Here is a 13,005-nt window from a genome sequence, read left to right as displayed (position 1 = left end):
GTCCTTCAGACGGTCCAGGAATCAGCCTGTTTTTACATGAGTAGAATGTGTGCTTTTATTTAAAATTCATCTCTGGGTTATTTGTAGGGCATAGGAATTTGTTCACCCCCCGCCCCATATAGTCCGGCCCCGCACAAGGTCTGAAGGACAGTTGACTGGCCCCCTGCTGAAAAAGTTTGCTGACTCCTAGTCTTAGTACACCACAAGCTTCACATGAGTCAACAGTCTGGAACAGCAGCTCACCCCCCCCAAAAAAAAAGGCTAATGCTGTTCAACAGAAGTGTGGTATGCTGATCAAGCTCTATTCTGCCTTGGTCAGACCACACCTGGAGTACTGTATCCAGTTCTGGGCACCACAATTTAAGAATGATATCGACAAGCTGAACCTTGTGCAGAGGAGGGCAACACAGATGATAACAGGTCTGGAAGCTAAGCCTTATGAGGAATGGTTGAGGGAATTGGGTATGCTTAGCCTGGAAAAGAGGAGAGGCTGAGAGGAGACATGATAGCCATCTTCAAATATCTAAATACCTATCACATGGAAGTTGGAGCAAGCTTCTTTTCTGCTGCTCCGGAGTGCAGAACCCGAACCAATGGCTTCAAGTTGCAGGAAAGGAGATTCCGACTAAACAGGAGAAACTTTCAGGCTGTAAGAGCTGTCTGACAGTGAAATGGACTGTCAGAAGGTGGTGGACTTGCCACCATTTGAGGTTTTTAAGGAGAGGTTGGATGGCCACCTGTCATGTATTATCTAATTGAGATTCCTGAATTTTAGGGGGTTGGACTAGACCTCAGGGTCCCTTCTGACTCTCCCATTCTGTGACCTCACAGCAAGAAGACAGTCTTTCATCAGCAAAAGAGAGGAGAAGAAGGTTCCCACCACATCAAAATAAACCCAACATTTTTCATGTTTATAGGTCTTCCAAAAGACAGGTGACCTCACCATTCGTGGTTTCCTGTGGCAAGCTGACCTGATTCCCAGGTTCAGATGGATGATAAACTTATCTTTATTTGGAGCTCGGCTCAATTAATATATAACATTTAGTTCATTGCCCCATACCCAATTTCCAGCAGAACTCCTCACAAACAAGATTAGATTCTGATTTGGGTGTCCTAAAAGAATCTCTTGGCTAATACTTCAAATGGGCCATCAAGATAAGCTGAGGAATGGCTGAGCTGTTTAAGAGAAAGATAAGGTAGCCACTGAGAACAGAATGCTGGACTCGTGGGCTTTTAGCCTGATCTAGCAGAATTCTTCTTACGTAATGTTGTTTGTATGTGAGGACCGCATACCTGAGTCCCCAACTAAATTATATCCAAGATGAGAGGTTTCTAATTCAGTCTAATCCATGTTTGCTGCATGGAGCAAGATTGAGAAAACGCTGATTGGCTCATAGTAGATAAGGCTCCAGTTCTACAAAACAGCAAACGGGGGGAGGGGCTTGGGGAGGGGGAGAATTAGAGAGTTAAGTGGTATCATTTTCCACAGTACATTCTCAAGCAGTGACATGTGACTGAACAGTTTCTGGAAAACATTCCAGTGCTTTATTTTTTCCACGGGGGGTGGGGGGTGGGGGGGTGTCTTTCACAAGTTCATTAGTAAAAGTGAATGGATGCTGGCTGCAAATAGCTATTGAGCAAGATCAGACAGTTTCAAAGTTTGTACAGTGGTACTTCGGGTTACATACACTTCAGGTTACATACGCTTCAGGTTACAGACTCCGCTAACCCAGAAATATTACCTTGAGTTAAGAACTTTGCTTCAGGATGAGAACAGAAATTGCGTGGTGGCTGCGCGGCAGCAGCAGGAGGCCCCATTAGCTAAAGTGGTGCTTCAGGTTAAGAACAGTTTCAGGTTAAGAACGGACCTCCGGAACGAATTAAGTATGTAACCAGCGGTACCACTGTATCTTTGTTTATTAAATGCAAGCAAAATAAGCTTGTTGATTTAGATCACTTGCTGGGACGTCAGAAAAATTTCCCAGCACAAACTGACAATTACTCTGTGCAGATTCCTCACATAGCAGAATGGTCCTCTTTTGTTTTCCAGTTCAGTATTTTCTAAGAAACCCACTTCATTGTTCTGAGGTCAGGAGAGCACAGTGTCTGAAGTTGCACCATGAGGAGGATTTAGCATGCTGCCTGAGAAGAGAGAGATGGGAATACGTTTCGCCTGGGAGTTGCGTGACATATACCCGTGACTGTCTTGCAAGCAGAGATGTGTCTAAATGCTTTCCGTCTCAGAATGCTAAGATATGCAAATAATGAGTGAGTCAAGCTGTTAATGATTCCCCTAGAATTTGAGGTGTTAAGTTTGGAAAGTTGTTTTGTTTTTAAAGGCAACCCAGGTTGCACTGTTAACTATTCTTGCTTAGAAAGTCCCATTGAAATCAGCATGCTAGCGTGAATCAGCACGGCTGGCGTCAGGTTTGTTAGTTTATCATTGCATTTAGGGCAACTCTTACCAGTGCAGAAAAGGTCTTTAGGTTTTAGTGCAATCTTGAATATATAACGCTTGCCTTGGAGAATGAGCTAAAGTAGCACAAGTGGACTTGGTTGGTTGTTTTTAATGTTCCCAAGTGGCATCTTTGTAAAATTGACTTATTTTTGTGTGGGAGCTTTTATGGCTATACGCAGGAAGAAGTAAGTGTGGTCATGTATCTGAAATGCTGTTAATGAAAGTTACATATGGATCCATACACACACACACACACGGCCTCAGGTTTACATAATACAGCCAGTCTTGCAACATGGCCTACTTTAAACAAGGGCATTGAGGGGGCTGGACTGGGAGAAGTATGAGCTAAGGAAACCACTAAGTGAATTTTATTGCTTATGGAAAGTGCTGGCTTGCTAACCCTGAAAAACGAAATGCTTTATCCATGCGACATAAACAGCTAAGTCAGCAGTGACACAACCCCTTATTCTCCTCTCCTGCCCTTTGACATTTGGAAGGAACAGGTTTTTAGCTGATGCAAGAGACAGGATCGCTTTGCAGAGTCAGGAAGAGGCATGTTGCCTCGTTTCCCCCTAGAGAAGTGTAGTGTGCACTTTGGTGGGACTTGTTGGAGGTGTCGCATGTATATGTATGCCACTGCTGGTAACACTCTTTTGAGTGCAGGTTGTGTCATTGGAGGTAGAGTTAAGCATCTCCAAAACCTTTGAGGGGTGTGTACGTGACAAAAACAAGTTTCTAAACCTTATAGGTATAAAGATAGACTTGAAAATGAAGGGTGTGGTGTCTAGTAAATCACAGAAGCTGAATTTATTCCTGAATAAGTTTTCTGCTACACTGGGGATGAGGGATTCAGTGCCCTACAAATATGGCTGACATGGCACCTTCCAAGTCTCATCATTGGGGTCCATGCTGTTTGGAGCCGGCAGACATTTGGACAGCATTCCTGGTCTAAAGAGAAGCAGAATGCACTGCCTGCAACAAGCAATAAAATAAATGCAATAGTGCACAATGTGGCTTTTCTTTATGCAGAATTTGGGTTATGCCATGAACTTCTGTTTTGTACTAGGGATGGGCTCCTTTCTCACCTGCACGTCATTTGAGTCTTTGCATTTGCTTATGCTTTCTTGAGTGGAATGCACTAAGAACATTTAACGTCAAGCATTTTTTTCTGGTCTGCAAGCCTGCCCTTTCAGTAACTCCCTGTACCAGAGCCCATAGCTTTGTTCTCTGCTCTGCTTTGCATGATTTGCCTCGAAGTGGATGAATGATCAAGCCAAAGGAGTCTGCTCTTCCTAAAGAACAATGGAAAATGGAGGCTTTAAATATTTCTCGGCACTTAGACTTTGAAGAATGGTTGTAGCTGAATTGCCATTGCACAGGAATTTTAATAACACCGGTGTTATTGCCAGATATGCGCAAGCAAAATGAAACGCCAGCAAAAGGGGCCTAATGTGCATATATGTCCAACATGCCAAGTTGATTGCACAGCAAGAAGCCTTGGCAGCCTGCTGGGGAGGCCTGACCTATTATTTGAGAAAGCACTGGCTTGCACTAATGGCCTAGTAAAGTCACAGAAGATTTTGTTGTTGCCTTTTAATGTATTGACATAGCAGCCCAGATTTGGTGCCACGGATAACCCGTTTTCAGGAGTCCAAGACTAGAGCCTGATCTTAATGGCTCACCAGCCATTCCACTCTCACATGTGGGATCATAGAGTTGGAGAGGGCCTTGTAGGTATCTGGTTCAATCATCTGCCGGGTGTAGGAAATACAGAGCTAGAACATGCCCAAGAGATGACTGTCAGGCCTCTGCCAGAAGGCCTGCAGTGAGGAAGAGCCCAGCACCTCTCTAGGTAATTGGTTCCCTTGCCCAACTCCTCTTACTCTCAAGAGGTTTTTCCTAATCTACCCTACTTGAAGATCATGGCTACTGGTCCCATCACCTCCTGGCAAATAGAAGGGGAAGAAATGGAGGCAGTGAGAGATTTTACTTTCTTGGGCTCCATGATCACTGCAGATGGTGACAGCAGCCACGAAATTAAAAGACGCCTGCTTCTTGGGAGAAGGGCAATGACAGGCCTAGACAGCATCTTGAGAAGTAGAGACATCACCTTGCCAACAAAGATCCGTATAGTTAAAGCTATGGTTTTCCCAGTAGTGATGTATGGAAGTGAGAGCTGGACCATAAAGAAGGCTGATCGCCGAAGAATTGATGCTTTTGAATTATGGTGCTGGAGGAGACTCTTGAGAGTCCCATGGACTGCAAGAAGATCAAACCTCTCCATTCTGAAGGAAATCAGCCCTGAGTGCTCACTGGAAGGACAGATTGTGAAGCTGAGGCTCCAGTACTTTGGCCACCTCATGAGAAGAGAAGACTCCCTGGAGAAGACCCTGATGTTGGGAAAGATGGAGGGCACAAGGAGAAGGGGGCGTCAGAGGACGAGATGGTTGGATAGTGTTTTCGAGGTTACCAGCATGAGTCTGACCAAGCTGCGGGGGGCAGTGGAGGACAGGAGTGCCTGGCGTGCTCTGGTTCATGGGGTCATGAAGAGTCGGACACGACTAAACGACTAAACAACAACAACAACCCTACTTGAACAGGTTAAATCTAGTTCTATCCTATGAGGTACCTAGTGGACAAGGCTTTCCCCTCTGTTTGGCAGTCCTTCGGGGATTTTAAGAGGGCTATCACATCCCCCTCCCCCTTAGTCTTCTCTTGTCCCAGCTAAATATACCTGGGTCACATCTATGCCATATATTTAAAGCGTTCTTCTACCACGTTCAGGGAGAATCCTGGGGTCTGTAGTTTGTTACTAGTACTGGGAATTGTAGCTCTGTGAGGTCAGCACCCATAACAAACTACACTTCCCAAGTGTATGATGTGGAAGTGACTGCAGTTCCTTCACCAGTTCCTTTCTTTTCCATGTCTCTAACCATCCTCTGAACCGCTCGGCCCTGAAACGTGTGGCAAAAGAATAATTGAAAAGATCTCTGAGCAGGCATGGAGTAACCTCAGCACTACAGAAAGTGCAGAGAGCTGCGCATTGCTAGGAAGGAGGGCTTCCAGATCGAAAAGTTGTGATGCTTCTGGAGAGGCTGGAGCCCTGGCATCTCTGCCTCCTCTTCTAAAAATTAAGCACCAGTTGGAACCAGGCCCTGCAAAGCAGAGCAATCTCCTGCAGTCTGCTGTTTAATTATAGTTCCTTCCATCTGGTGGTTTCTCAGGGTGCAGCACAGTCAGTAATTTCTCCTAATAACAAATGACTGTGGGGAACTGGTGCGAATGCCGCAGTTCTACAAAGAGGAAGAAATCAAGGCACAGGGAGATTAAAGGTTTGATCAGGAAACAAGGTGGGACATCCAACCTAACCAGGTGTCAGACAACCCCGGAGCTTTAGACCACATCACCATTGGCCTTTTGCGGAGAGTGTCATGACTTGGGTGTTGGAGTGCTATATGGCATCCTTGCATAGTGTTTCCTTAACTTCCTTCAGCCTGTGCAGTAAGCTAAATTGGTCACCATGGGTGATGGAGTCAGTTCTTTTTAGCCTCCCTTCTTCTCACTGCCAGTGGTTGCACACTTCAGGTGCTTAACAGGTGCATCTTAGGCTAATGCTGGATACACCTTGGAATCAGGAAATGCAAAGGTGATGCTGGCAGGTTCACATAGCAAGCTGGATGTATAGCATGGTGCATCTGATAGGAACGGGGTCTCATAGGAAGATGCCGTTTTGCTAAATCAGGTCAGTGGCCCATCAGTATTGCCTGCACTGTCTGCTAGTGGCTTTTTAGGGTTTCCGATAGGGGACGTTTCCAGCCCTGGAGTTACTGTGTTTTGAACCTGGGGCCACCTGCATTCAGTGCATGTGTCCTTTTCATTGAGCCATGAAACTTCTCCTGCACAAGGGCCTGCTTTATCTAAGCCTGCCTTGTGATCAGGGCTGTGTGTCTTTCCCGATTCCATGCCAGAACAGAAATATATAGAACATGGTGTGCAGAAATCACCCGTCTGGGAGTTTTGGCTATATCTTAAGCTCTTTTGTTTTCAAGGTTGCAAAGATAAGCTAGGAAATATGTGGGTGGTGCCCGTATAAAACATTGGAAGCCTTGGAGAATAAGATTCCCACTTTTTAATATATATACACAAATATTTTATACCCCACCTTTCCACCACAAGGTCCACACAGAACGGAGATCTCATCAGTTAGGGAGGTTCATAGTATGGAAGCAGACAGACCTTTGGTTACTCTGATCCCAGGTCATTCAGTGTTCTAGATACCCGGACCTGCTGTTTGAATTCTGCCTGGAAACAAACTGTCAGCCAGAGAGCAGGGTCTCAAGACACAGTAAGCCAAACTGTGACTTAAAGCAGGACCACATGAGTGGGTGGCCTCCTGGAGAGAAGCTCGCAGACATATTGCTCCTCCCTGGCCTTTTCTATTCCCATGCCAGGTTGAGCTAAGCCAAGGTTTGACTTAACGTGCTGCCTGAACCCAGACTCATGGTTTAGCTCTTTCCTTGCTAACCACAATCTGTAGCCAATAAGAAACCTTGGCATGCATAGCTCTGCCTCTTTGACTACAATCACTTCCTAAAAAGCGCTAACGAAACAAAATAAAATAGGGATGTTCCATCATTCAAAATCCGGTCGACAGAACTGTGAATCTGGGCAACTGATGGGCGCGGTTGCCCTTTTACAGCTATTGAAATTTCCAACAGAGCAGCTTGCTTTGGGAGTCAGCTTCTGTCCGGGCGTTCGGTGTTGGGGTGTGATGAGTGAGCAGCGGGGGCGGGGAGTTCGTTGGCCCCGCACAGACTCGTTAGAAGCAGGTCTTGGCTATCTGAAGATGAGCTCACAACTGCAAGCTATTCTTGGCTCCAACCTGCTGGCTGCTGCTAATTTCATGCCCTGTGATCCAGGTAACGCTCTAGTGCCTTGCTCCGTCACCCAGGGCTTGAACTGCTTTTTTAGCCCAGCAGGAACCCAGCTGCTTCTGCTGCTGAGATTAAGCTGAATAAAAAGCCACTTTGCAAAAGCATCTTGGCAGCACGGGGCGGACTTTTTGCTAACACCACTGGGCAATTTTTCCCCCTTTAGAAAAAAGACAAAACGTATATATTTAACTATTTAACTAATAATTTTGCCTGAAATTATTGCATTGTGCTGGAGAAGCTGTGGCTAATACTGGGCCATTCTCTCTCCACCCACCATCTCATTATGAAGCTCAGTTTTCATTGATTTAGAGCGCTGGTCACTGAAGGCTTATTGGGCTGATACAGGAGATCAAAGAAAATACATCTTGAAAATGCGATTGAGATCAATGCACCCAGCTTGTCTGGAATTTTCCAGAACCTATTCGGTGCACACAAGCTCACATCGAGGTGATGAGCTCTCGTCGGGATTCTCTGTTCTCCCGTATGCGGGGAGAGAAGAGAAGTTTGGGAGAATTAAGCAGCAGTAAAATAGAAGACCGTCTTGATTTGCAGGGCAGCTGAATCACTTCCTATAAATAAGTCCACACAAGTTACTAGCCTATAAAAGTGTTTGCCAACCTGCCTGTATCCACACATTCCCACATTAGTAATTTGTGGGACACTGGAAGACTGAAAAAGTGAGGAGAGGTAACTTTTTCCCAGGCTGTAAAAGCTTCCTTGCCTGGTCACTTCCAAATGAGTAGACAGGGTAGTCTTTGTAAACAGTAATTCAAAGGTAAAGGGACCCCTGACCGTTAGGTCCAGTTGTGACCGACTCTGGGGTTGTGGCGCTCATCTCGCTTTATTGGCCAAGGGAGCCGGCGTACAGCTTCCGGGTCATGTGGCCAGCATGACTAAGCCGCTTCTGGTGAACTGGAGAAGCGCACGGAAATGCCGTTTACCTTCCCGCCGGAGCGGTACCTATTTATCTACTTGCACTTTGACGTGCTTTCGAACTGCTAGGTTGGCAGGAGCAGGGACCAAGCAACAGGAGCTCACCCCGTCGCGGGGATTCGAACCGCTGACCTTCTGATCGGCAAGTCCTAGGCTCTGTGGTTTAACTAACAGCGCCACCCGCGTCCCCTAAACAGCAATTTAGGATGCCACAAATTACTAACAGAGGCACAAGTGTGGATGCAGGGCAGGCAGGCAGGATACTATGGGATTTCTGTAGACATTTGCCCACATGGTTTAAAACCTCCCTTCCTAAGCGCTAAAACTTTGCGTCTTCTGAATGAACACAGAGATTCCAAGTAACGTTGACTCCTGTCCCCACTGCCTCATTTCAGTTCTTGTTCTCCCATGAAATCTCTTGCGTAAAACATGCCACATTTGCCCTCACCTGGGACAGCCATTTCTTATCACAGACAAAAGGCTTCATCTTAAATTACAGGCCTTCTGTGGCGGAGAATTTAGCCCCGTTGTTCACATTGTGTATCTTGACTGCTGGCACAATTCATAGAAGAAAAAGGAAGAGCCCTTCCCCCCCCCTTGTGTTTTTAACCTTCCTTAATGAGAACTAAGAAAAAGGTCACAATTTGATTCACACTGTGGAGTGGCCAGTAATACAGCAAGGGGTGTCTTTGAGGTTCCCAATAGCAGACATGCTCCTTGGCTAAACAAATTGAGTGGTGTGGGGTTAATCACTTTGCAAAGTCTGCAGCCCTGAAAGCTTCAGGGCACTTCGAAGCCGTGACCTTGGGCTGCTGTGCCTGCAACTTGTGACAGGGAGACTTGGGGACAAGCCATGTCATGTCTTTTTGTTCTTTCTGAGGCATAGTTTTGGCAACCTTCTTTGACACACTTTTCCTCCCTTCCTTAGGACTTCTTTGAAAGCTACATTTCCATGGCTTCCACTGTGCCTTCTGTGCTGTGCTTGATTGGGAACTTCCTGCTAGTCAACAAGTAAGTGCAACTGCATTAGTCATGACCATTTTCTCCCCTCTGTGCAATCCTGTCCACGCCACCTCTCCCCCCACCCCCCACCCCCGAGGCTGTAGGGTTAGCACAGCAGTGGGCTAAAAAACGCTTGATGGGCAAATCGGTTACGCAGAAAACCCTGAGAAGCAGAGAAGCTTCTGAGAGCGGTCACATCTTCTAATTTAGTCCCAAGACGATGGCAGCCAGTATCCGAAATTGTTCAGGCGATGCCAGTTGCGGGAGGCTAGCAGACTTCCAAGTCTGCCACTTCATCCTGAACAGATGTGCCTGTAGCCTAATGTAGGAAGAGAATGAGAGCCAGGGTAGCGGCATTCAAGGGGAAGGGAAGATAAACGTTTAGCAGCTTGAGATTGTATTCAATGGGCAGATCAGCATCCAAGCAATGAGCTTGTACAGCTGGCCATTGCCACGTATTACACTTTAACTACACACTGATAGGCAATTAAAAGCTCCCCCTGCCACTAAATCAGGATATTGCAGACAGTTATCCCAGGATGAGACAATCACAGTCAAGTTATCCCAGGATGAGACAGACAATCACAGTACAGCGGGCATGTCCAACGTCCATTTTGGTTGGGGACCCTAAAAAAAGCTCAACAACTTCAATCCTAAGAAAAGGTTAACAACCTTGGTTGGCCCCTTGGTCGGCCCTGACGGCCCTTTGCTTCATCACATCTGGCCCTCTTTGAAAAATGTTTGGACACCACTGCAGTACAGTCTATTCAGCATCTGTTCACAGGTAGAAGAGAGCTAGAGCGACAGACACACAGACAGACAGAGGTTTGCACATAAAGTTTCAAGGCTTTTGCCCTTCTATTCAAACTTAAAACCTCAAATTCTCACACAGCCTAGAAGCTTGCATCTCGCTCATTGCATTCCCTCGAGAGACAACTTCCTGTGATTCCTTTTTTCTACATCAGGCCTATCTCTCTTGCATGCGGACTTTCTTGTGTCTAGTAAACAGAGGCCAGGGTTTGGTCTGGCACAGAGGGATATTTCTCTTTCATATCCACCACCCCCTGCCAAGAGAACTGGAGAAACAACACTGTGTAGTTCTCCCCACCTCCTGGGTCAAAATCTTTGCACTAGGACTCCAGTGCTGGAGCTCCTTAGCTCCCTGCCGAGCAGGAGCTGTAGTTTCTGTGCCTGTGATGTTCTAGGGATGCCGATGCTTTTTCGTCTTCCTTATTCTTTGCGCACTTCAGCAGTGAAACTGTGGAAAGCCACCTGAAAATCCCAGGGGTGGCCACGCAATGCACCTGCTGTACATCTGAGACTTGTTCTCCAGAATCTTCCAGTGGAGAAAGCTCTCGTTTGCTTAAATGGAGCTCTCTGAATGTTAATGCCCAAATGTTCTGCATTGGTACTGCTGTTTTATTGCAGAATACAGAAAACACGGGTGGCGACGGTAGTTGTTTTCCAAATTATGCCTTGGAAGTGGAAAGAAGCAGAAGGCAAAAAAGGAAGGGCACCCAGAGATAGGAACGCCTGCTCCTCCTCCTCTTCTTAAATATTCCCCAGGTTGGAAAACCATTTTGCAAAAGCCATTATGTGCTTAATGCATTACATTTTAAATGTAGCATTCATTTATCTTTGGGACATTGTTGATTCTGCTGAGTGGCACATCCATAATCAATAAGTGTTTTATTATGCTAAGTTTTCGGCGTCATAAATACACATGAGGCTGGCTTGCATTTATGGAAACTCCTGAGCAAATCAGTTCCCTGTAGTTCAGTTGCCTCCAGAGAGTAACTTATGACTACTCTGTGCTCCACCCTTGTTAAGGGCATCTGCTCTCGTGGCTAAAATATGATGATGCTTTTGAAATGGGTTTCCTGACTGTGTGGGTGAAGGTGACATTTTTTGGGGGGTGGGAGAAGAGAGCGAGGAAGGAACTAACATGTTCAGTGTGCAAAAAGTGGTGCTTCTGTTTACCCAATCCATTCTGCTTCCTTATTGTGTCTTTCTGGAACTGTTGCATGCAAACAGGTTGCATTTCTCAGGGAGTCCCTGAGCCAGGCAGACAACATCTCTAACTTGTTCAGTGACGTGGCATGAAGCGTATCCCATCTGGATCCTCTTAAAAGGAGGAAGTATATCACAAGACGATGTTTGAACTGCAGTCTCTTATCCCTAAAAGAGAAATAGAATGCCCATCCGCTGCTAGAATCTTGGTCATTTTCTGCCTTTTTTTTTCTCCTTCCCTGCCCTCTCTGCTGAAAGGGAGCCAGTCAAGTCTTCATTGTCTATAATAAGTAACCTCCCTGTTCAGGCAGCTAATTATCTTGTAGTGATAAGCATGTGATTGCTATTCCCCAGGCTGCAGTATTCCCCAGGCAGGCTTCATTCCTGTTATTGCTGCCTGTTGCTGTTGTGATTTCTGTTGCAAATGGGCATTTCCAACTTGGCAGGGTTTATGGAGACAGTAGATCAAGAAAAGACTGATGGGAGAAAAGTAGAATCTGTACATTTGATATAAATGGGGGTGGGGAATGCTTATTGTTCCAAGCCCTTCCTCACCCATCCATTTTAGCCCTAAGTTCTTTGTAAGTGGTTCTGCCATCTCTGCAACATTAGTTGAGAGCAGCAGCACATACTTTGGTTCATCTCTCTAGTTACCTGGCTTCCTTTAAGTCATTGGAGGGCTCTCGTATCAGCAGCCTTCCTTACGAACAGGAGGCATAACTAGGCGGCTCATGGACAGTGCTTGTAGCAAGGCATTGTGAGAAGCATGAAGGAAATGCCACGTTTCCCCCCCTTTGCAACTAAACGCTGATTAAAGTGAGTATTAGATTTGGAGTCAGCCAGAGAGAAGTACAGACAACTCTTTTCAACTCGACAAAGCAGCGTGGAAAATAAGGAAGATTCCATTTGTCGTGAGACAGAATGTTGAATTTCCTGCACAAAAAGACTGCATTCAGGCGCTGTAACAATAAGATGCTCCACAATTAAGGTAAATGCATACAAGACAAAATCTATCCCAGAAACAAAGCTACTGGTCCATTTCACCCTGCAGCCCTGCTTGAGAGGCCCTGCCTATTTTTTTTAAAAAAAATACTTTACACCTGGGTAGCTCAGTTGGTTAGAGTGTGGTGCTGATAACGCCAGGGTTGCAGGTTCAGTCCCTGTATGGGACAGCTGCAAGCTCCTGCATCACAGGGGGTTAGACTAGATGATCCTTGGGGTCCCTTCCAACTCTACAATTCTATAAAAAAATTCTATGAAGAATCTCAATTCTATGAAGAATCCTCTTCAGATTCACATGGGAAAAAATGCAAACTGTGATAGGCAACAGGTGGAGTGAAGCATATCACACATTGTCTTTTTAAGGGTGAAGCTGAAGAATACTCTTTGAAATGTGAAATGCAAACATGTGCATTGTCTAGGTATGCTCCTTGTGGAATTGTGGTTGGCTGAAGCCCCCCAATGAGTGTGCATTTACTAGCAGATCTGGGCTTTTCTCTGTGTGAGAGAGTAAAATGGCCCTTTTAAGGCGAGTGCCCCAGCACCAGAGTTCTTGCTGCGTACCTGGATGGTGTGGCAGTGGGGCAGGGTGAGGTTGGGGCTGTGTGGGCACACAGAGGAGCCAGTCCTGTGCTTCTGCTGTCACTGCCCCCATTCCACCAGCAGCAG

The 13,005-nt window shown here is 46.0% G+C and overlaps 1 protein-coding gene and 2 long non-coding RNA genes across 4 annotated transcripts in view; 2 read left to right on the top strand and 1 right to left on the bottom strand.

Annotated features, from left to right (window-relative positions):
• LOC307216357 overlaps positions 1–2,126 on the bottom strand; it is a 621,279-nt gene extending 619,153 nt beyond the window's left edge. The window contains exon 1 of the long non-coding RNA XR_013839058.1: positions 1,675–2,126. This is a non-coding gene — a long non-coding RNA (uncharacterized lncRNA). The remainder of the gene's footprint in view (positions 1–1,674) is intronic.
• LOC307216337 overlaps positions 1–13,005 on the top strand; it is a 355,708-nt gene that overhangs the window by 331,615 nt on the left and 11,088 nt on the right. The gene's annotated exons all lie outside the window — the stretch shown is intronic.
• The window catches only part of SLC29A3 (solute carrier family 29 member 3), a gene marked incomplete at its 5' end in the record, with an annotated part of 37,562 nt that overhangs the window by 13,469 nt on the left and 11,088 nt on the right, over positions 1–13,005 (top strand). For both annotated transcript variants that reach the window (XM_079976363.1, XM_079976362.1), the window contains one exon: positions 9,254–9,336. In XM_079976363.1, coding sequence (XP_079832489.1) covers positions 9,254–9,336 — 83 coding nt within the window. The remainder of the gene's footprint in view (positions 1–9,253; positions 9,337–13,005) is intronic.

The sequence above is a fragment of the Podarcis cretensis genome (genome assembly GCF_951804945.1).
Source record: "Podarcis cretensis genome assembly, chromosome: 5".
Lineage (NCBI taxonomy): Eukaryota > Metazoa > Chordata > Lepidosauria > Squamata > Lacertidae > Podarcis > Podarcis cretensis.
The sequence above is the reverse complement of the archived record's forward strand: the minus strand, read 5'-3'. Positions and strand labels throughout refer to the sequence as shown.